This window comes from Anopheles ziemanni, chromosome 2 (assembly GCF_943734765.1).
Source record: "Anopheles ziemanni chromosome 2, idAnoZiCoDA_A2_x.2, whole genome shotgun sequence".
Lineage (NCBI taxonomy): Eukaryota > Metazoa > Arthropoda > Insecta > Diptera > Culicidae > Anopheles > Anopheles ziemanni.
The window spans coordinates 46,986,323-47,009,184 of NC_080705.1; the positions used below are offsets into that span (position 1 = coordinate 46,986,323).

Genomic DNA, 22,862 nt, shown 5'->3' on the forward strand with positions numbered 1-22,862 from the left:
AAAAACCCAATCCTTTTCGATACCCCTCCTCAAAACCAATATGAATACCCCAGAAGTGTTATGTCAAGTCATGAAATGTCATTTTACACTGGACGACTTCACCTTCTAATTTATACACCTTGAAGAATGCCTAGAAAAACTCATTAGGTCCTTCCAGACGATGGCAATCTTTTCGGCAATCTTTCGCACACATTCAAACATGGTTGTCAGCCATGTGCAAAAATGGTGGATTCTGTCCATACGATGGCAATCAATGTTCATCAATGTTTCCAACTATGTTCAAGGTTTCTAAACATTTTTTATGGCCTATAGTTATCTTGGTAAAATATGTATCAATAGATAGTAACAACAAATGATAACTAGTTAACATCACAAAAGTGAATTTAATTAGTGGCATTATATAAAAACTGAACCAACACTTGCCCACATGAAACTGACTCGTTCTAATTAATAATTTACTTAAGGTTCGTACAGGATATAGCTTAGCTTCGTTACCTTGTTGAATGCCAAATGGATCGCTGTCAACATTGCTCGTCAATGTTTCTAGCTTATCCATCGACCCATGGATAGCTCGTCAATTCGTTCGGCAATGTTGCTTGGCACACACGTACAGTCAACGAAATCGTATACGAATCGGCTCAAGCCATGTTTATGTTCAAATTGCTGACTGGTGAAATAGATGCACCATATATTTTGAGTCAATGTCCTGTTCGTGTTCCTGTGTATTCCACGCGTAATAATGAGTTCCTATATGTGAATCCAACTACAACGAGGTACGCTGAAAATGCTCCGATACTCGCAATGTGTCGTTCTGTGAATAAGTTTAGCAATATAATAGACTTTAACCGAACCTCTGTTACTGTTAAGGAATCACTTGTTCAATGTTGGCGTAGTAATTAGTTATAAATGTTAAGTGAAGATTGTTTTGTATACTGTATTAAAACTGATGATTCATTGGGGTAATTCACCTGTTGAATCTTGAATAAAGAACCTAATAATAATAATAATACGGTAAACGTCAACATTGCCGAGAAACATTGCTGTCGTCTGGATGAACCTATTTCAGTTCCAGTTCGGCGTCGCATCAGAGCGGATGGTTAGCAGTGCACGAGGTTCCTGAAAGGGTTAGCTGAAAAGTAAGGTTATCTTAGGCACGGCCGCGTGGTGTCGCCGAGCTGGAGCTCAAGTCAGAGAAATCCTAGCCGACGCACATCTCGTGCTGTTTGAGTAATCAAGCGGATCACGAGTTTCGTGCGATCTGACAAACGAAAGGAAATATTCCTTTCGTTACGGCGGGTGAACAGCCGCATTTTGACTGCGCACTAGCGTGGTTGGCTAGCAGTGCTCCTGGCCGCATGGTGGCAGTCAAAAGGCGACGCCTACAGAAAATCGAAAACCACAGAAAATCAGGACATATGGCCTTTAGTTGCCAGTCCTTAACCTAAAGAGGTCTATGTCTCCAGGTTAGCTTGCGAAGGCCCAGGAAGCTGGATTCAATAGCCGTACTGGAGTAAATCCTCGACGAAACGAAGAAGAAGAAGAAGATGAACCTATTTTCTATCGTTTTGCTAAAGAAAAAACTGTTTCCAAGGAATTTAAATAATTTTCATTTGCTTTTTTCGGTTGATACCCCTCAAACGTTCAACCGGACTACCCGGGTAGTCCATACATTTTGTATGGGAGATTCCGTTTTCCTGTACTTAAGATTTAATAACTTTTTATTGAAAAGTCGGATCGATTTGAAATTTTCAGTGAAGATACTTGAGAGTGTTTCCAAAAATATTGTATAACTTTTATAATTTTAAAAATTCATTAAGTATGTTAATTTGAGGTTCCAAAAAATTTCACCATTCGCATTTACAACCATTTATCTGTGTAGTTCATATATTTTACATAGAAGTTAGCTTTTTCTGTATTTTAGTACTGATATATTTGCTCGTAGATACTTAACTACTTGAATTTTTTTGGAAAATTGCATAAAATATTGTAAAAATTAATAAACTTTCAGTCGTTTCATGCTATCGTCACGCTTATACTGGGAACAGAGTTTTGTTCGTTATTTAATTCTTTTTTCGTCAGAAATGGTGTTCCTAGTAATTCTTCTATAAGTCTGTTCGGTTTTATCTGTTCTAAGGGCCCCGCTACACGACCCGCAAAATCTTCGCGGTTCGTGTAGCCGCGTTCTGCGGTACCAATGCTGTTGCCAGTCATGACCCCCGCCAGCCAATGATAAAATATCACCGTAGCACGTAAATTTATCACCGTATGTCCGTTTATTTTGTTTTTGAGATTTGTTATGTTTACATCTATTTATTCTTCATCTTCTTCTTCTCGCGCATTTGAGTTTGCGGTAGCTGAAAAAACTTCGCGGGTGCAGTTTTCGGCTCACGGAGCTGAAAAGTTTTTGACGTACGCACCGCGTACGTAACCGCAAACTCAAATGCGCCAGAAGAAGCAGATGAAGAAGAAATAAATGTAAACATAACAAATCTCAAAAACAAAATAATCGAACATATGGTGATAAATTTACGTGTTTATTTTGCAGCTACAGTAATATTTTGTCATTTTATAGCTAGAATATCAATTATAAATTCACCATAGATCAGGGATCGGCAAAGTCCGGCCCACCAACTGGTTTTATCCAAAAGTTTCAAAAAGTTTAATAAAGATTAAAATATTTTATACTACCACTTTTTATGTAACTTGAGAACATCAAAATCTTCCTTCTTCATGCGAAGAAAGTTAATTATAGTTTCATTTGCTTGCTCTGCTACAGTATTGTCCAGCAAACGGTTGCCATCTTCTTGCCTACGCACAATACGCCTGTTGCGTTGCCTGTTGCGTTGTTGCAAGTTTTGGGTACTCAACTCGGTGACCCGCGATAGGGTAGTTAACCACACTTCACTCATCAACAGATTATCCATCTTTTACTTTTTGTGTGAATTGAAATAAGATCTTGTTTGCTTTGAAGGAAGATTTTTGAGTTAACTGAAAAATCAAAAACAAAAACCTCTTTGCGCCGCAAAGTTTTTGAGTTTGCGGCTCGTGTAGCATGGCTCACAGAATTGGTAACGCAAAACGCGGCTACACGAACCGCAAAGAATTTGACGTAAACTTATACGGTTTTTGAGTCTGCGGTTGGAGTTTGCGACTCGTGTAGCAGGCCGGTCACTGGTTCGAAGAGTGACGCGGACAGTGTTTGCGCCTTGGAAACAAGTAAGTGTGACGTAAACCGGAAGAAGAATCAAATTGTGAGGATCACCCCATCACCCATATTAGCTGACCATCACCCGTATACCGAACGGAATCGTGTCGCTGCCCGGGAAAAACTTAATCTTCGGCGAAACTCAGGTATATATGGTAGAGGTCATATTGCCGTCCAATTTTATCTTTCTTTTCTCATGCCCATTGATTAATCTTCAGGTGGTGTGAGAGGCTCTGAAATTTCCGGTTCGAAAATTTCCTTACTGCACAAGTTGCCGCAGGCGTCCGGCTTCCGGTAGAACATGCGGCCGGTTGTATATAGACTACATGCGTTGTGTGTATTAAACAGCGCTAGCCTTCATTCCTTTTTGTGTAAGTTGCATTTTATGAATAGTGGAATTTTTATTTTTTCACTAATCTCATATTTTTCTGCCGTTCTCAACATGTTTTATAAATGTAAATAAATAATCTTCACTGACAGCACCTGCTAAGGGGAAGCAACTAAAAGATGGATGACACCACCAGCTTGCTTATTAACAGCAGTTGAATTAACAAACAATGTAAGTATGCATTTAAATATTTGAAACGTTTGCAATAATAGGGTATTTTATTTTACAGACTTCACAACCTAGAACCATCATGAGAGCAACGTAAATACGTTCAGGACAAATGCCGTTCATTTGATGACATAATTTGAAAAAACATGGATGTTGTAATGAAATGAACAAAAAAAAAATAAATAAAACCGAAAATTAAACAATAAATTGGAATTTGCAATATTTAAACCGAAAAAACCGTTTACATTTAGCGCCTACATGTAGGCAACCGCCAGGTCGAAACGTTACGAGAGCGTACAATAAGGCGTTTGTATCTCTTCTAATAGACGCTAAATGTACGCTCTTCTTTTGTATGTTAATGTACGCGATTTGTCGCACGACGCATAAATTAATGCTCCTGGGGAAGCTACTGATGTTGCTATACACCTTTTACCACTGTTTAGCGCGATGGCCAAGGCCTTTAGTGACACCGTCCAAAACATTAATACGATCGCCGGAGCTATTAAGACAGCGCGAGCACCGTTTAGCAACTCCATCCAAAGCATTAAGAAGATGACAGACCCTTCTAAGATAATGGGAGCACCCTTTGCGCGTTGACCGCACCTATTAGACCGTTCGCCGCACCTTTTAGCGGCAGTCATTTTTCCGAGCCTTTTGTGAGCGCTTTTGTTCAAAGAGTCGATTGTAGAGGTGGATGCTTCATTTCGTGGTTTGAATTTTCCGTTACGTATCAATATTTTCGAATATTTTTGGTTTAGCGGGAAAGTTCTTTAAAATGTCTCGGGAAATTCTTTCTGAAAATTGTAAATGAAAATATTAATTTCCATAAAGAGCTTTAATATTTATTTTCATAAAGGTCGCCTTTTCAAAAACATTCACACATTTCATTTCAACATTTTGTGATATATGACCACATATTGCACATATAGCCTGCACAATCAGATGGAGTAGCTGCTCCTGCGATGGCGTTCACCCCCGCATCGTTCTGAGGATTGGACCGTCGAGTAATTTGCTTCATCATCAATGGAATACTGCACTTGAATGACACTTTTTCCTAATGAGACGCTATATTTATACCCAAATTAGGCGAGTTGGACTTTCGTGTATCCTAACTTTCGTTCTCGCCTAACTCGCCTAATTTGGGTATAAATACAGTGTGACTTTAGGAAAAATAAATCATTTAAGTGCAGTAATCTATTGATGTAGGTGTTCAGCGAAATAAAAAAGTCTTAAAAGCTAGTCAAAAATGAGCAATTCAGATAACCTGCGCTATGAACCCTAATGGTATCGTTCATTACTCGATGAAAACAAAAGTGTTAAAACCTAGTCTTACTTATAAAGCTTAGGATATAAAAAGGCTAAGTCTAATTTATAATGCTAAGGTTTAACTATTTATTTTACAGACGAAAATCTTGAACACTCTTATCTTAGCGGAGTATTAAAATTTATGTCGTCTTCCTCGGCGGTGGCACAATCCAAAGAGAAAGACTTTCTCCGTGGCACCGCCGAGGAAGGTTTCCTTACGCCTATTGTCGTCTCGTTCATTCTTGGGTCGGTCGGGTCAACGTTCCCCGATCGCTTATCAGCTACGATCTTATCGATTACTCATCGATCAGCTGATACCTCTCGTTCTCGATCCTCTCCTTCCTACATGCTGGGACGTTGACCCGACCGTACTTCTCATGTCTCATTCTCATTTCGCTCACTGGCCTACCTCACTCACGCTCACTGGCTTGTTTTGACAACACTCCCCCGCAGTACACAACTCGGCTTCGTAAACTTGTTTCCGTGTCGTGTTGTTTACTACCTTTACTTCCTTTCTGTCAAAACATTGCCGGTGTCTTTTGGTTTAGTGCCATGTGCGCGGTTTATCAATAAGCACTTCTATCAATTAAGCTTCTTCTATCAATAAGCTACCCTTCTATCAAACAACCTATCGAATCTGCGCAATACCAGGGTTCTATTGTGCCTTCGGTTGCACATCAAGGACTGCTAGTTTTACTACCGGTCTTTCATAGCAACCGTGCACCGTTTGCACAGTTGCGGAGCGAACTTGGCCGTCCGTCGCATTTTTCACGCCGATCACTCGTCCTTTGGGCCAGCTGTTGCGAGGCAATTTCTCATCGGCGATCACGACGATGTCGCCAACTTGGACGGGCCGCACCGGCTGAAACCATTTAGATCTTCCGGTAATGGTTGGTAGGTAATCCCGCAGCCACTGCTTCCAGAAGGTGTCCGCCATAGCCTGTGACAGAAGCCAGCTACGTCTCAGGGTGTGAGGTCGATCATCCAGGGGGGCCCATGACCGTATGCCGTTCGACGATCCCAAAAGAAAGTGGTTCGGGGTGAGTACGGGTGACTCGTCGTTATCTATGGGAATAGAAGTTAGTGGACGAGAATTTACAATGTTCTCTATTTCGGTTAAGGCATTCACCAGAATCTCGTGTGTTGGTCTCTTTCCAGGTAATACCACAACCAAGTTCTTCTTTACTGTTTGGATGAGTCGTTCCCAGGCTCCGCCCATGTGTGGTGCTGCTGGTGTGTTAAAGAGCCATTGGATACCGGGGCCTGACAGTTTCTTTGATATGGCAGTATGATCGAGTTGGGTTAATGCCTCCTTGATCTCTTTGCTGGCTCCCTGGAAGTTTGTTCCTCTGTCGCTATAGATAACTGCAGGCGTACCTTTCCTCGCCCAAATATTTCGTATGGCCATGACGCATGAATCGGTGCTCAGCGATGAAGCCACTTCCAAATGAATTGCCCTGGTTGTGAGGCATGTCGCGAGTACTCCCCAGCGTTTTTCGGTCCTTCTGCCGACTGAAATTGTGTACGGCCCGAAATAGTCGATACCCATGTGGGTGAATGGTGGTGTAAAGGCAGCTACTCGTCCTGCTGGTAACTCAGCCATCATCGGCGCCAGTGGTCTTGCATTGAAGTTTTTACAAAACTGGCACCTCGAGCGAACCTTTCGGTAAACCGTCTTTAGTTGTGGTATCCTGAATCGTTGTCTAATTTCATTCAGGATTGTCTCGTGATTCTGGTGCATATATCGTTGGTGGTAACGGGCTATTACAAGTTCGGTGATGTAGTGGTCCCTGGGCATAATAATCGGGTTATTAATTTCATAGCTTGTGAAGCTACAGGCCCTTTCCTCGCCCTCGAGAGCAAAGTAACCCCTCGTTGTCCACGTACGGGTTCCACGTGTTGATATGGCTGAATGTCATATTCTTCCCTGCTCCAGGGTTTGGTGTGGATGTTTGCAGCAGTATGTTATGTTTGTTACAAATTGTGCTTTTATTTGTTGTACGTGAACGAGCCTTATTGGCCAAGAGGCAAAGAGCCAAAGAGACCGGAAACCCACCGTATGCGCACTTAAATAATATCCTAACGTGAGTGCCCCGCTCGGGTACTCCCTATCTAGCTTAACGAAACTAACTTAGGAACTAATTCAGTGAGTTACAGTGTGTCTTAGAATTATTACTCCACGACACGCCCAATCTTTTTTTTTTTTTTTTCATTCGTGCCATTCTTTTATTCTATTTTTATGTATCAAGTCTGGTTTACCCTTTTCTTCAATTACTACATTTTCTTCCTTATCTTCTAATACTTTAAAAGGACCGCTGTATGGTGCATCTAATTTCTTTACGTTTTCTTCTCTTACTAATATTTGCTTGCCGGGTTGAAGTACTTTTTGTTTCGTTCTGCTGTCATAATATTCTTTGCTTTTGCACTTATTTTGCATTAGACGGTTTCTAACTTCCTCATGCGCTATGTTCAGTTTTATCTTTAAAATGATTGCATAATTATCAAGATCGTAATGCACTCTATCAATTTTTTCATGTACAATGTTAGATGGTATATTTGCATGTCTCCCGTACATCAGGTAAAACGGTGTATATCCTGTAGCAGTGTGTACGGTATTATTATAAGCGAACTCATAGTAGTTTACCCATTTATTCCAATCTAATGCCTTTTTGTCACTATATATTCTTAAGAAGTTGCCCAATTGCTTATGTGAGTTTTCTAGGGCTCCTATAGTTTCATGATGATAAGCGGTGGATTGTAGTTTTTGAATATTTAATAATTTACATATTTCGGTGAACAATGTTGATAAAAATTCGGTGCCTCTGTCCGTACAAATTGTTTCTGGCACTCCGTATTTTAGAATGACTCTTTCTACGAATGCTTTTGCGACAGTTTCGGTTCTTTTGTTTTCTAATGGCGTGGCTGTTACAAACTTGGTTAAGTCACATTAGGTTGTCAAAATATATTCAAAGCCTTGAGAATTGACTAAAGGTCCTACTAAATCTATGAATATTTTGTCCATACATGTTTTTGCTGTGTCTGTTGTTTTTAAGGGTATTTTTAGCGGTCTATTTGGTTTATTCAATTGGCATTGTTTGCATTTTCTTATCATTTCTTTAACGTCTTTATCGATTCCTGGCCATGTATACTTTTGTTTGATTGTATTGACAGTACGATGAAAACCTGCGTGTCCCGCAGTCGGTAAGGTATGATAGTCGTTCATTATGATTAGTTTCTTTGCTTGTTCATGGTCGCCTATCACTTTTACATGCTCATCGAGGACAATTATCTCTGGCATTCCCTTCTCATTGAGGGTTTTTAATTGTTTCATAAATGTTTTGGTTGCCTCATCACGTTTCTTTATTACCAAAAATATTTTTTCTTTTAATGATTTGATATAAGCTTTTATCCTCACTATCATTCCTCGTAAGTAAACAATAGTATTGGATTGTGGCAACATGATTTTATTTTTTGAAATAACAAGATCTTTTATATTAGGACAAAACTGCAGCGAAATATAGTTTACTTTAGATACTGCTGAATTACTATCATTTTGGCAAGTATCGTTGCTATCAGTTTTGGATCTTGTAGATATTAGCACTTCCTCTTGTGCATTCATTGCTTTTAGTTCAGATAATGGTAATCTTGATAAGGTGTCAGCTACTACATTTTCAGTTCCTTTTTTATAGCACACAGTAAAGTTGTATTCTTCTAGTGCAAGTCGAAATTTAGTTAAACGGCTCGAAGGATCGTTCATAGTGAACAGATACACTAGAGGCCGATGATCGGTAAAAATATTAAAATGTCTTCCATATAAATATGGGCGATAATGTTTGACAGACCAAACAATGGCTAATAATTCTTTCTCAATTGTTACATAATTTAGTTCGGCTTTGTTGAGGGCTCTACTTGCAAATGAAATTGGTTTCCCGTTTTGGTTACTAAGAACTGCTCCTAGGGCATGCTGAGAGGCGTCAGTGTGTAAAATGAAGGTATTATTTTTACTAAAATCGGGAAAATCTAAAACTGGAGGTTTAACAAAGTGTTGTTTAAGTTTATCAAATGCAGCTTGACAAGTGGGTGTCCATTCAAATGGAATTCCTTTTCTTGTTAGACGGTTTAAGGGCATACATGTTTCAGCAAAATTTTGTATATGTTTTCTGTAATAATTTGCAAAACCAACAAAACGTTTAACTTCATCTGCGGATTTTGGCGGTTGCCAATTGTTAATGCAATTAAGTTTTTGTGGATCTGGTTTTATGCCTTCTGCGGAAATATAATGTCCTAAATAAATCAATTCTTTTTTTAAAAAGTTGCATTTTTCCGGATTCAATTTGAGGTAAACCTGTCGTAATCGTTCAAACACATTCATTAAGTTTTTGTTATGCTCCTGCATGTTTTTACCAAACACGACAATATCATCTAAGTAGACAAGACATTGTTCTGCGTTTAAGCCTGACATTGCCACTGTCATCATTCTTGAAAAAGTAGATGGGCTTATTTTAAGTCCCATGGGCAATCTCGTCATTTGGTATTGACCAGTTGGTGTGGTAAAAGCGGTAATAGGTCGATCTTTGTTTCTTAATTTGCACTGGTAGTACCCTTGTGACAAGTCTAGATGTAAAAAATATTTCGATCCAGACAAGGTATCTATGACTTCATCGATATTCGGTAGAGGGAATTTATCATCCTGCAGTATTGTGTTTACCTTGCGATAGTCGATTACAAGTCTCCATTTCTTTTTATCAGTACAAGTCTTCTTGGGAACCAATAATATGGGACTGTTCCATTCCGATTGCGTTTCTTCAATGGTTTTATTTTGTAGCATTTTGCGGATTTGATTATCCACCTCTTCTTTTTGTGCATATGGTAGTCTGTATGATTTTGAATATATAGGCATGGTATTATTTTTAATTTTTAGAGAAGCTTCATAAATTTTAGTTGTGCTTAGTTTGTCGTTTTGTAAACAAAATATGTCATTATATTTGACACAAATTTTGGAAATGACAGCTTTATCATCATCGGGTAAATGTGATAAATCAAGTTCTTTTAATAATTGGGTTGCGTGATCGCTATCGTGTGGTGGTGTTTCGATTTGGATTATATTAATAAATTAAATGAAAAAATAAATTTTCAAAACAACAGTTTTTCCTTAAACGTACTAAAAAATAAAAAATAATGTAAGTTAAATGACATATGTAATTATGTATCAGTTTTTCGTTTTGATCATTATTCGCATTGCATCGAGATTGCTCTCAGTTCGATCGCCATCTACGATGCTATGCGAATAATGACAAAAACAAAAAACTGATACATAAATACATATGTCATTTAACTTACATTATTTTTTATTTTTTAGTACGTTTAAGGAAAAACTGTTGTTTTGAAAATTTATTTTTTCATTTAATTTATTTTATACTTTTACGTATTACATGAACAGAGAAAACAGGATTTATTCTTTTATATGAAAATTGTCATTAAGTTAGTTGAGTCGGAGTGTACTTAAGGACGGAGTACAAATCCACTGCCTGTTACTGCAGGATCTGGCGCAACTCGTTTTGCTTTGCAGTGAACAGAATCGCGATGTCCGAGTACCAATTTGATAATCCTTGATAGGAGTAAGAGTAGGGCTGCATTCTGTTTTAACGTTTGCTATGAGCACTGAGGAAGTGCTCTCGTTCTTCAGCACTGCTGCGAGTGAACACAACATGCGATCTCTCAATGTCACACAGCGCTCTCCCGGGAGAGCTGCTGAAGGAGACCAGCACGCTATCTGTTCAAGTGGGCCAGAACGGGATCGCCAACGCACAGTCATAATCTGGGAGCGAAATATGCGGGTGTTGCTGACACACTCTTTCATTACTGATCTCCTGTCTTTTATCTCTGTCCGATTCAATTTTTGCGACATCCGGGAAGGTGAATGCAAGAAAACTGTTTAAAATCTGCGGCCGGTTTAATAGTAGGTTGTAGTTGTGGAATAGATACAGTTCTATTCTGAAAATTTACCATACGTATTGGTATTTTACCATTTTGTGGATTAGCTATTGTATTTGCTATGTACACATTAGGTTGTAGAATTTCATTAAGAACAACACAGGTATCAGTTTGTGAAGTATCGATGTAGGTAATGAATTCTGTTCTAGCTGGGATTACTAAACATGTTGGCTTGTGAGCGGTGTCACAAGTCAAATTCATATTTTCAAAGTTTAGAATAGCTTTATGTTTTCTTAGAAAGTTTGAACCCAACAATCCTACAATGTGTGAGGGTAATGTGTCTATGATATGGAACACGATTGTAAAACTTTGTGTATTAGCTGAAATGTTTGTTTCAATGCATCCTAAAGATTTAGTATTGCCATTAATTCCATGAATATTTAATATTTTAGTTTTATCTATGACTGCTTCTTTAGGGACATAGTTTACATTTAACACGCAACAGGTAGCTCCTGTATCAATGACAAGGTCGCGATAAGTTCCAAATAAATTAAATTTGGCTTTGACGCCTGTATCAAATTGTAAGTTAACGAAATAAATTAACTATTTCATTATGTTCCTCATTTGGTGGGGTTTCCGGTTCGTTACATTCCTCATTCAAATCAACATTTCCCAAATGCACTCTAGTGTTATTATTATTCCGACTAGTGTATGTTTCGCTCGACGAACGATGTTCAGAGCGGTTATTGGTATAATTTCTGCTATTATTTCCACGTTGGCTATTATTGTTAACAAAATGCCGTTGCTGGTTATTATCCCTTTGATTATTTGGGTGTCGTTGGAATGTTCTTGTTCTATACGATTGGTTAAATTGTTGCCTTGGGTAATACGAGTTATGATAACGTGGTTGTTGAGGTGCTTGATACCAAAGGGCCGTTGACCTATCCTCAATGGGTTCACATTCCAAAGCATCGGATATTGCCTTATTCAACGTAAGCGGATTGCGTGCTTGTAAGAAAAATCTCGTATTGGCCTCGTTTAACCCTTGAATAAATGCTCGCACTACTATTGGATTTACTATGTTATGTGCGGCAAATTCCGTAGTAAAATTTCCAGACGAAACATGTGCTGCAGCTAATTTGGTAGCCATTTTTTCCATCTCATGCCCGAATTCGGTAATCGATTTAGTGCCTTGCTTTAATGCTGTTAATTCTTTTTCTACCGCTAACGGTGTTAAATGAACACTGAAACGGGTACGAAGTAGGCTGTAAGCCTCTTTGATGGTATTTGCTGGGTCTATCACACCATGAGCCGTACCAGTCAAGGTGGTTTTCAAAAATTTTATTATGTCTTTTTCTGAGACGCCTTCAGCATAATCTAACAGCAGTTCAACACTTTCGATGTATGCCGTTAAAAGGGTGTTTGCTCCATGAAAGGGTTTAACTAGCTTTAATGCCAGATTAATATCTAGCCTAGCTGACTTGGTGTTTGCCGGGTCAGTGGTAGCCATGTTTTTTGGTACGTTATGTGTAGTAGTATTTTGAGCTCTAGTGGAGTGGAGTCTAGTTATCATTTAGGAAATTAAGTAGAGAGCAGATGATTTTGGCTTTAGTTATTTAATTTAAAGGAACAGAAAATAATTATTGCTAAAAGACACTTTAAAGTAATCATTAATCTTTTTCAACGAATGTGGTAATAAATTTTTTTTTTTTTTTTTTTTTTTTTTAGTATGTATGTATGTAAATGTACGAATAGATGGAACCTTTTTTTTTTTTTTTACTTGAGAATTATTTGTACTGAATATTGCACGTTTAAGCGACACTTAAAAAAAAGAAAGCAAATGACCGGTCGACCGATTATGGTCGCGCGAGAGTATTATTTATCGATGCGCACACGAGGGATCAACGCACTATCAAACACAATACACGGGTACACACGGCCAAGAATGATGCTTGATTTTTGCCTTTATTCTAAATTTTTTTTTTTTTTTTTTTTTTGAGGTAATACTATTCCGTTTCACTATCACTTGATTTGACACACAATTTAAAAATTTTCACTGTCAGTAAATTAAAAAAAAAATTTCACGCTTACAAACTAATTCCTATCTAGCTTTCATTTCACACACGTTTTTTCGGTTTATGTTTCTTTCTTTGCGCATTTATCAGTGTATGGTGGGTTTCACGTACCTTTTTTTTTTGTAGTAGGGCTGCTGGATCTGCGTACTCAGCTTGATGATGACGCTATGCGTGGGGTGCGGCTTGCACTTTCTTCTTCTTCCGATCTGTGGCTCTGGACTCGCGATGGCGACGGTCGATGCGATGGTTTGCTCCTTCTCAGCAGCGGTTTAACAGGATCGTGGTTCAGCTTGATTACAATGCGCGATAGTATTACTCGGCGCGTTGGTGTGGTCTTCAATCCTCTTCATCGGTTACGGTGCATCCGGATCACTTCGTCTCAGCGCGCGCTTTTTACAACACTTGCCTCTTCTCCTGGTATCCTTTTTTTTTTCTTTTTGGTTTAGCAGCGGTGCGGTTCCTCAACTGATAAAAGGGCTCCTGGCTGGATCGCCATGTTATGTTTGTTACAAATTGTGCTTTTTAACGTACAACAACGTGAACGAGCCTTATTGGCCAAGAGGCAAAGAGCCAAAGAGACCGGAAACCCACCGTATGCGCACTTAAATAATATCCTAACGTGAGTGCCCCGCTCGGGTACTCCCTATCTAGCTTAACGAAACTAACTTAGGAACTAATTCAGTGAGTTACAGTGTGTCTTACAATTATTACTCCACGACAAGTACGAAGATTTCTTTACCGTACTTTGCCTGTTGAGCTGTCTTGTACAGGTGAGTTTCTCCTTCGTTTAGTTCATCTCCAGTTAGTGTCGCCAGTTCAAGTCGTTCTCCCTTCATCTTTCGTTTCAGATTTTTTACGAATCGAATGACCAGCGCAGTGTGCCGCACCAGCTTGGTCCATTCTGAAAAGAGTGAGGGGTCGATTAGTGGCGGGAGAGTTGACTTGTGGTAGTTCACCTGGACTCTAAGTTCGTTGGTGGTAATCGCCATTTCCGCGCGTTCCTGCTGTTTGGGCCACTTATCCGCGTTACTCCACAGAAATTCCGGTCCACGCCACCAACGGGACGTTGAGTCAAATACCGGTTCTTTAGCCCACTTGGTGCCGTCGTCCGCAACGTTTTCATTCGTGGGTACCCATCTCCATTCGTCTATCTCCGTTGATTCAAGTATCTCGTTGACGCGGCATGCCACAAACTGATTGTATTTTCTGTGGTCTGAGCCTATCCAGCAGAGAACATCCTTGGAGTCGGACCAGAAGAAACGCCTTTGTACTGCGGTGGATAATGACGTTCTAACGGTGTTTGCTATCCTTACGCCAACCACCGCGGCTTGTAGTTCCGACCGCGGTATGGAGAGGAACTTCAATGGGGCGACCTTTGTTTTGGCTGCCGCAAAGCTGCACTCCATAAAGTTTCCTTTGATTATTCGTAGGTAGCTGATGGCTGCGAACCCGGCTTCGCTTGCATCAACGAACGTATGCATTTCTACATAACTACTTCCCAGGTGTTTGCTGTAGCATCTCGGAATTTTAACTTCAGCTAGTTGTGGGAGTAATCGTACCCACTGCTTCCATATTTCGTTTAGCTGTTGAGGGATTGGTTAGTCCCATCCGGTTTTCGTTCGCCAAACTTCTTGTATCAGAGTTTTTAATCGCATGAGAAAGTGAGCTAAGAAACCCAGCGGATCGAATATGGACATTAGTATGCCCAGTATTTGTTTCTTTGTGGGAATGTCTCCGGTCGCTGCAATCTTTTGTTCGAGCTTCGGTGATTGTTTAAATGTGAAACAGTCGTCTTTTGTATCCCACCAAAGCCCGAGAATCTTTTCCGTTTTCTTGTTGCCAAGATCAAGACATTTTCCCATCTGTCTTCCTTCGTTAAGTGCGTTTAACACCATGGGTGAGTTTGAAACCAGTTGAACGAAACATTACGTGAAAAAGAATACAGTGCAAATCGTGTAAATCGACGTTGTACAGCTTCAAGTTTTTCGATCCACAGGTTCGTATAGGGGCACCATAAGATGCTGTTAGACTCAAGAATAGAGCGGACGTGGCAAACATAGAGAGCCTTCAGGCATGTCGGGTCGTTGAAATCTTTGGACAATTTACAAATAAAACCTAGCATTCCCAAAGCTTGAGCTATAATTTGTTTCAAGTGGAGGTTAAAATTAAGTTTGCTGTCTAGCATAACTCCTAAGTCACGTACATTGCTGTGACGCTGAATTAACTGACTTGATAGCATATAAGGAAATTCAATAAACCTATCCGTCCTATGGAACGTAATGACACAACATTTATCTACGGATATGCATAGGTTGTTAAGAGCGCACCAATTAGAAAAGTTATCACAGATGGCTTGAAGTCTACGGCAATCAACTAATGATGAAACAGGTAAGAACAGACGAACGTCGTCGGCATACATTAGGCAGGCCTCCTCAGGTATCACAGAAGTTAAGTCGTTGATAAATAAGGAAAATAGCAGCAGGCCTAGGTTGCTACCTTGTGGCACTCCTGAGGTACTCCCGAACGTCCTGGAGACCGCATTGTCAAACTTCACGTGATAGAAGCGATTCGTAAGGTACGATTCAAACCATTGAGTAATACAGGCGGAAAAGCCAAGACGCTGGAGTTTTGCTAATAGGATTTGAATGTCGACACGATCAAAAGCGGATTTGAGATCAGTGTAAATGGCATCGATTTGATGACCTTTAGCGAACGAGGTGTGAATAGTAGAGATAAATTCTAGCAAGTTAGTAGTGACGGATCTTTTCGGGAAGAATCCGTGTTGTTTAACACTGATGATATGGCGACAGCAGTTCATGAGTTCATTGTAGACAATGATTTCAAACACCTTAGAGGAAGCACAGAATGATGTGATGCCGCGATAATTCTCAACCCGACATTTATCATCCTTGTTGTGGATTGGGACCATCCGTGATGATTTCCACGCCGTCGGGAAGATTTGCTGATCGAGCGAGAGCTTAAAGATTCGCGCTAGAGGGACGGCAAACGCTTCGCCACACTGCTTCATGATATCAGCGGGAAGTCCATCAGGACCAGGATTCGACGAAGGTTTTAGGCTTTTTATTGCTGCTAAAACCGACTCAACTGATATGTTGATGTTTTGGCAGGAGAAGGATATAGCATCTGCCGGAACATTATCCAGTATGTTGTGTAGCCTGGATGGGTCTAGCCTAGAGTATGTTGCAAAAAGGCGGACATGAGCTGTTATTCCTTCGTCCGTACTCGCCATTCCTCAACCCGATTGAGAATTTGTCAGTGGAAGCAAATTATTCGACGGTCCAATCCTCAGAATGAAGCGGAGCTGATGAACGCCATCGCAGGAGCAGCTTCGTTAATTACTCCATCTGATTGAGCAGGCTATGTGTGCAATATGTGGTCATATATCACAAAATGCCTCAGAAAGGAAGCAATTAGGGATTAAATATGCACCAAACACAATGTACAAATGTAAATAAGAATGGTTTTGAAAAAGCGATCTTTATGAAAATAAATATTAAAGCTCTTTATGGAAATTAATATTTTCATTTACAATTTTCAGAAAGAATTTCCCGAGACATTTCAAGCCAGCCAAACCAAAAATATTCGAAAAAATTGATACGTAACGGAAAATTCAAACCACGAAATGAAGCATCCACCTCTACAATCGACTCTTTGAACAAAAGCACAAAAGGCTCGGAAAAATGACTGCCGCTAAAAGGTGCGGCGAACGGTCGAATAGGTGCGGTCAACGCGCAAAGGGTGCTCCCATTATCTTAGAAGGGTCTGTCATCTTCTTAATGCTTTGGATGGAGTTGCTAAACGGTGCTCGCGCTGTCTTAATAGCTCCGGCGATCGTATTAATGTTTTGGACGGTGTCACTAAAGGCCTTGGCCATCGCGCTAAACAGTGGTAAAAGGTGTAACATCAGATGGTTGGACGAATTCCAACAATAAGAGCTTTTTTGCGGTAACGGTTCACTTTGTTGATGAACAATTTAAATTGTGTTCTTATTTGTTGGAGTGTTCAGAGTTTGCTGAGCAACATAGTGGTCAGAATATATCAGAATGGTTGAAAGCTGTTTTAGACAAATATGAACTAGGTAACAAAGTAGCTGCTGTTGTAACAGATAACGCAGCGAATATAAAAGCGGCAGTAAGCGAGATGCGTCTAAATCATTTGCCTTGTTTTGCGCACACACTGAACCTAATTGCGCAAAAGTCGGTTCAAAAATCTATCAAATCCACAGTAGATGATATAAAACAAATTGCAATGTTCTTCAAAAAGAGTAGTACGGCAGCTACAAAGCTTGTTCAGGCCCAAGAAAGTCTAAATTTTGCAATGTTAAAATTAACACAGGATGTGGTAACGAGGTGGAATTCCACATTTGATATGATAGAGCGATTTCATAAGAACAAAATTCCAATTTTATCATGCATAGATAGTATGAAAGTCAACAATAATTTATCTACAAAAGATTGGATCGTAATAGAGCAAGCTATAAAAGTGCTTACTAATTTCGATCATGCGACAAAAGTAGTATCAGTAGATAAGACAGTTTCTCTTTCACAAATGGGCCTTTTAGTTAACATACTTACAAAAAAACAGAGCAATTTTTGCAGGATGAATCACTGCAAGATTCAATAAAAATACTGATTGCTTCATTAATTAAAGAACTGTCAGAAAGGTGTAAGCCATTTGTTGAGAGTAGTATGGTTAATCAAGCTATGTTTTTAGATCCAAGAATGAAAGCCCATAGTTTTGAAAACGAACCATAAAGATTTCAGGAAACTTACGATTCGATTCTCGCTATTCTAATAACGTTAAAAAATAAGTCAAAACCTACTAAACCAACCTCTACTAATGAAGAGTGTTATTCTCATTGCCTTTTTAAGGATTTTGCTACAAGCATCAGAAAAGAAAAAGAAAATTCTAGGCCAGAAGAAACAGCAAGACTGGAATTAGAAGATTACCTCAAAACAGAATACATAGAGTTGTCTGAAGATCCCTTAAAATGGTGGCACAAGAATGAAACACCGTTCCCGGCATTATATCAAATAGTAAAAAAAGAATTTTGTGTGCCAGCTACGTCAGTGTCATGCGAGCGGGTGTTCTCAAAAGGAGGCCAAATTTATACGGACAAGCGATCCAGATTATTACCGAAAAAAATGTCGGAAATTCTTTTTGTACAGTATAATTAAAATCAAATAAAAAAAATTGTATTAATGAAGTAGGCAGTGAAGCCGACATGTTCTTAAATAAATAAAAAAAATAGTATTCGATCTAAAAACGAATGACAAAAATAGTTTAAAATCATTTCTAAATTTCGATGGACTATTTCCACTCATTCATATCACTTTCCGGTAGCTTTGCCCCCTTCGCTGGTGGCCAGTAAAATGTTTCAACAGTGGTTAAAGCGGCCACACGCAAAACGATTGACCGATATAACCGTAAAATAACGTGCGAATTGGTCAATGAATGAACTTGGGCTGAAACATTAAAGATATAGGTGAGCTTTAAAAGCAAGGTCAATTAAAGAGCGGGAGACGTAAATAAATTTTGAATAACAAACCAGGATAGAAGAAAGAAAGGAATACCTCACCGGTTCCCCAAGGTTGACTAGAATGGTGAGCAAAGAGACAAAAGGTTCTCCAGGCATGGGTGTCACCCAGACTTTTGAATGTATGAGCGATCGTGGACGGATCGGGAACGAATCGTCCAGGTCCCCCCATGCTTTTGAATACATGGCGGATCCGTACGGATCGCGGACGGATCGCCAACAGGTTCCCCTTCCAAAGTCAGCGAGAATAGTACCAAACGTCCCACAGGCATAGCTATGCCTTCTACTCATTCACAGGAATTCCTTCTACACATTCTCATGTCTCGAGCTGTTACGTGGACTTGAACCGCGTTGTTTCCACTCTGGTCTATGCTCACCTACCGCAAGACCGTCGCTCTTTGTTGAAAACGGTGTGCTAAAAGCCCAATATACAGCCGCTACCGGCCAGCTCTGTCGTACGCTCCTCGAACTTTGTCTTGTAAGCCCGATCGTTGGCTTCTGTGCCAATACGTTCAGCTTTCGCTCCGATTCGCTCGTCTTGTTCGTTGCTGAACAAGGTGACTAAACCAAGCTAAACAACTGGCGAAGGTTTAAAGAGCATCGAAGTCAAAGGTGTATAGTTTTGGTATCAAACATATAAAAAATCAAAGACCGTCGTAATGGCAGTAGAGTTCGAGGAGCGTACGACAGAGCTGGCCGGTAGCGGCTGTATATCTACTGCGTAGTCGTTTGTATGGACTGTATGGGAAATCATCGTTCGCGCTCGCTAGCTTCGCAACCAGCGGTGCTCGTCCTATTACGCTCCGAGCATTGCGGGTTGTTCTCGCGTGGCAGAGTGCGTGCTCAACCAAAGCGGGGCATTTAAACTTCCTATCGTTTTGCGCACTTACAAGTGCACATCTGTTTGAGCTCGACCAAGGCGGAGGCATTTAAACCTCTCGTGGAGCGAATTCATATGGCCAACGCCCCTAGGAACATTCGGCCATACAAAATGCGAGAAATCCACTCAAACCCGCTCAAAATCCCTCGAAATCACTCGATCTTTGTTGTTTTTAGTGTATTGATCACCCAAAATAACTCACGATGAGCTGTTGGTCGGCGAAGCGCTTGGCCAGTTTCTTTTGGTTGTATTGGTGACTCCCATACATACAAAATGTGACCGCAAAAGGTGCTCGGTCTGTACGTTTGGGAGTTCTTTCCTTGCATTTCCAACGCCACTTCCCTTGCGTTGTACCCCGCTGGTCCATTGATTTACGTGGGCACCTCATCGTCGATCGATTCGATCGAAACACAAAACGTTGCCTTCTCTGTTCTGCGCTTTGATCCATATTTGTCACCCAATTCATATAATTTTGCGGGTTTGGTATCCCTCGAGCAAAAAAATGCACTAACACGCCGTTGTATTCATTCGTTGATGGTACGGCTGATCAGCTGTTGTGATGTGTTTATGTTAATCCAACGGGGGCAAGCTTTTTATTTGAAACCTTGACAGATATTTAAAATATGAAAGGCTTAAATTCTATGATAATTGATAATGTGTTGATGTAGTTTGTTTTAATAACAAATGTTGGTAAAAGAGTAAATGAGGCCCCGGCCGCCATGTTTTCGATCGTGGCTACACCTCTTGTGGACGTTTAAACTGAATGTATGCAATTGGTGATACATTAGTTCGTTAAATTCAACCTACGAGTATTTGAATCGTAGTGTGTACCGTTAATTTCGGCTACGCAATCAACCTAAGGGTGCGGTATGAGGGGGGCCCACGGGCCCCCCTTATTTCTCAAAACTATAACAAACTCTCTTTTTCAGTAGACCTAGCGCAGTCCGCTCGCTTCGCTCGCTGCGGGCGCGCCGCCGTTTCCAAATCATTTCTTCGTCTAAACTCATTGTTTCATGCTGTCCATCATGTGTGGTATAGTTTAGTTACTAGTAACTTATAGTAACTTAACATGTAAAAGTATATTAACCCGCATTCAACCTCTACTGCGTGATTAGTTTAAACCGTTATGTTCTTTTAAGCGAACCGTTAGCGATCAAATATTTGAAAAGTATGCATGCGTCGTGCTTTGCATAGCTTCAGGCGCTTAATGTGAACCAGTAGGAAGAGGAGAATCTAGCCCGGGGCCTCATTTACTCTTTTACCCAAATGTTAACTTTAATATTAGCTTTACTCAACTATCTTCCGTAGTGGTTTTTCTGTAAGAAAATTGGTCTATTATTTTTATTGCATACGTATAAATTTGGAACGGTGAATTAATATATGAGTCATAAAACAGTCATAACAATAATTCACCATTTTAATTTTTCCGCAATTTTGAAATCTTTTAACTTCGTTTCGTAAAGTTTATAGTAATCAAACGGACTTCTTTCCACCTAAAAAATTCATTGCACATTTCAAAACATCAGCTTGGAATCTACTACATATTTTAGCTTTTTTTTATGTATGGAGTTCCATGTACACTAAAAACTCGAAAAATGTTGAACTGTCAAAGCTGAAACTTTTCACACATATAGTTTAAGCACTGCAGATGTTGTTGAAGGTTTGTTTGATCACTATTTTTCGAAAAAATCATCCAAATTTTACAATTTAAACTCAGTTTTACTAACACAAACAAAACAAGCATGTAAACAAATGTCAAGGTGTATCTACTATAGCTACAACAAGGTTTACACATCACGGGGAAATTGATGAAATATCTAACATTTTAAATATGCCGTTATTGTTACTATTAAATTAAATCGAACTTAGAAAATATTTTCTCAACCTCTTCTTCGGCGAGCAACGCCGGGGCGTCAAGCTAGTTATTATTAAACTTAAAACATCCCAACATGCAAGAAATTTGTAGATAGATTAACAGCTACGTTTCACAATAGTTTTGGACAAAGTATGATTGATTTCAGCAACATCGATTTTAAAATAGAATAAAATGTCAATTTTAATTTTTACACCCTCAAGGTGTTATCGAACAATTATCAGCTGGCCCGTAAAAGCGTAATTCGAGACCTTGGCACCATTCTTGACTATAAACTTACATTTAATGACCACTACAAAACTGTGATAGACAAAGAAAATCGTATACTGGGCTTCATTATGAGAAACGCTAATGACTTAAAGGACCCTATGTGCCTAAAAGCTCTATATACCTCCCTAGTTCTCTCAACATTAGAATTTAATTCTGTCACTTGGACGCCATATTCCGCAGTTTGGATAAACAGACTAGAGTTAGTTGAGCTTAGGTTCACTAAATTAGCTCTCTATTACGCACCATAGTTCAGGCCTACTAATCAGATATGCTATCGTGATCGTTGCTCACTATTAGGTTTGCAACCCCCGTCCTATAGGCGAAATGGGGCCCAAGCCACGTTTATAGCCAAACTTTTAAATAACGAAATTGGCGCACCATCACTACTAGATAAACTAAATATTTCTGCGCCGGAAAGGGCCCTGAGATCCAGAGACACCATCAGAGTCCCACACACAAGTACGGCATATGCGAGCAACGGCCCGATCATCGCTATGTCTAAAATGTTTAATATATTCAGCGCCTACCATGATTTTCATGTTAGCACGACTAGTGATTTCATATTTGTCAATGAAAGTGTGCAATCAAATTGATGGTATTGTATGCATCGACTTGGCGCCACCTCAACTAAGTTCGTGCGTGAAAGAAAACATATCCATTCGGCTAACACACTCGTAATTCCTGCGGAAGGAGTTCCCCATTGTGATCGGTTTTCTACCGATACAACTATCCCCATAGAATCGAGTTGCTTAGATTGTGCCTGGTCATACGCTTTGGCGCCACAGACCCACAAATCAAAATAAAGAAGTACGAATTAAATACCTCCCGCTTTTGTTCAATCACCCGCACCACCACGCCAAAATCTAAAAGTCTTGCACACATTGCCAATGTTGGCGCCAACTTTCACTGCCAATATGCAGATTCTATGGTATCGCCATCTGTCGGAAAAGTTTGCAACCAAATCTTGCTCAACCAAAAAAATTTGGTTGCAACCTCGCCAATGTTTGACAATTCAATATTACCTAGTACAGAAATGGTAAACAAACCAGTATACCAAGCGTAAACAACCATTCGCATTCAAACACAACTGGTGTTGTTTATTTTTAATGTAAAAACGAGTATAGAATGAAATTTAAAACAATGTTGTCGTCGCCAACTTGTCGACAACTTGCGCTGATACTTCACACATGAGCAATGCCAAGGTAAG

At 39.8% G+C, this 22,862-nt stretch overlaps 1 protein-coding gene across 1 annotated transcript; it reads right to left on the reverse strand.

Moving 5' to 3' along the window:
- Nucleotides 1-13,782: 13,782 nt before the first annotated feature.
- Nucleotides 13,783-14,556, reverse strand: LOC131293676 (uncharacterized). The gene has a single exon (XM_058321751.1). The coding sequence runs from the start codon at nucleotides 14,554-14,556 to the stop codon at nucleotides 13,783-13,785; it is 774 nt and encodes a 257-aa protein (XP_058177734.1).
- Between the last annotated feature and the right edge of the window lie 8,306 nt (nucleotides 14,557-22,862).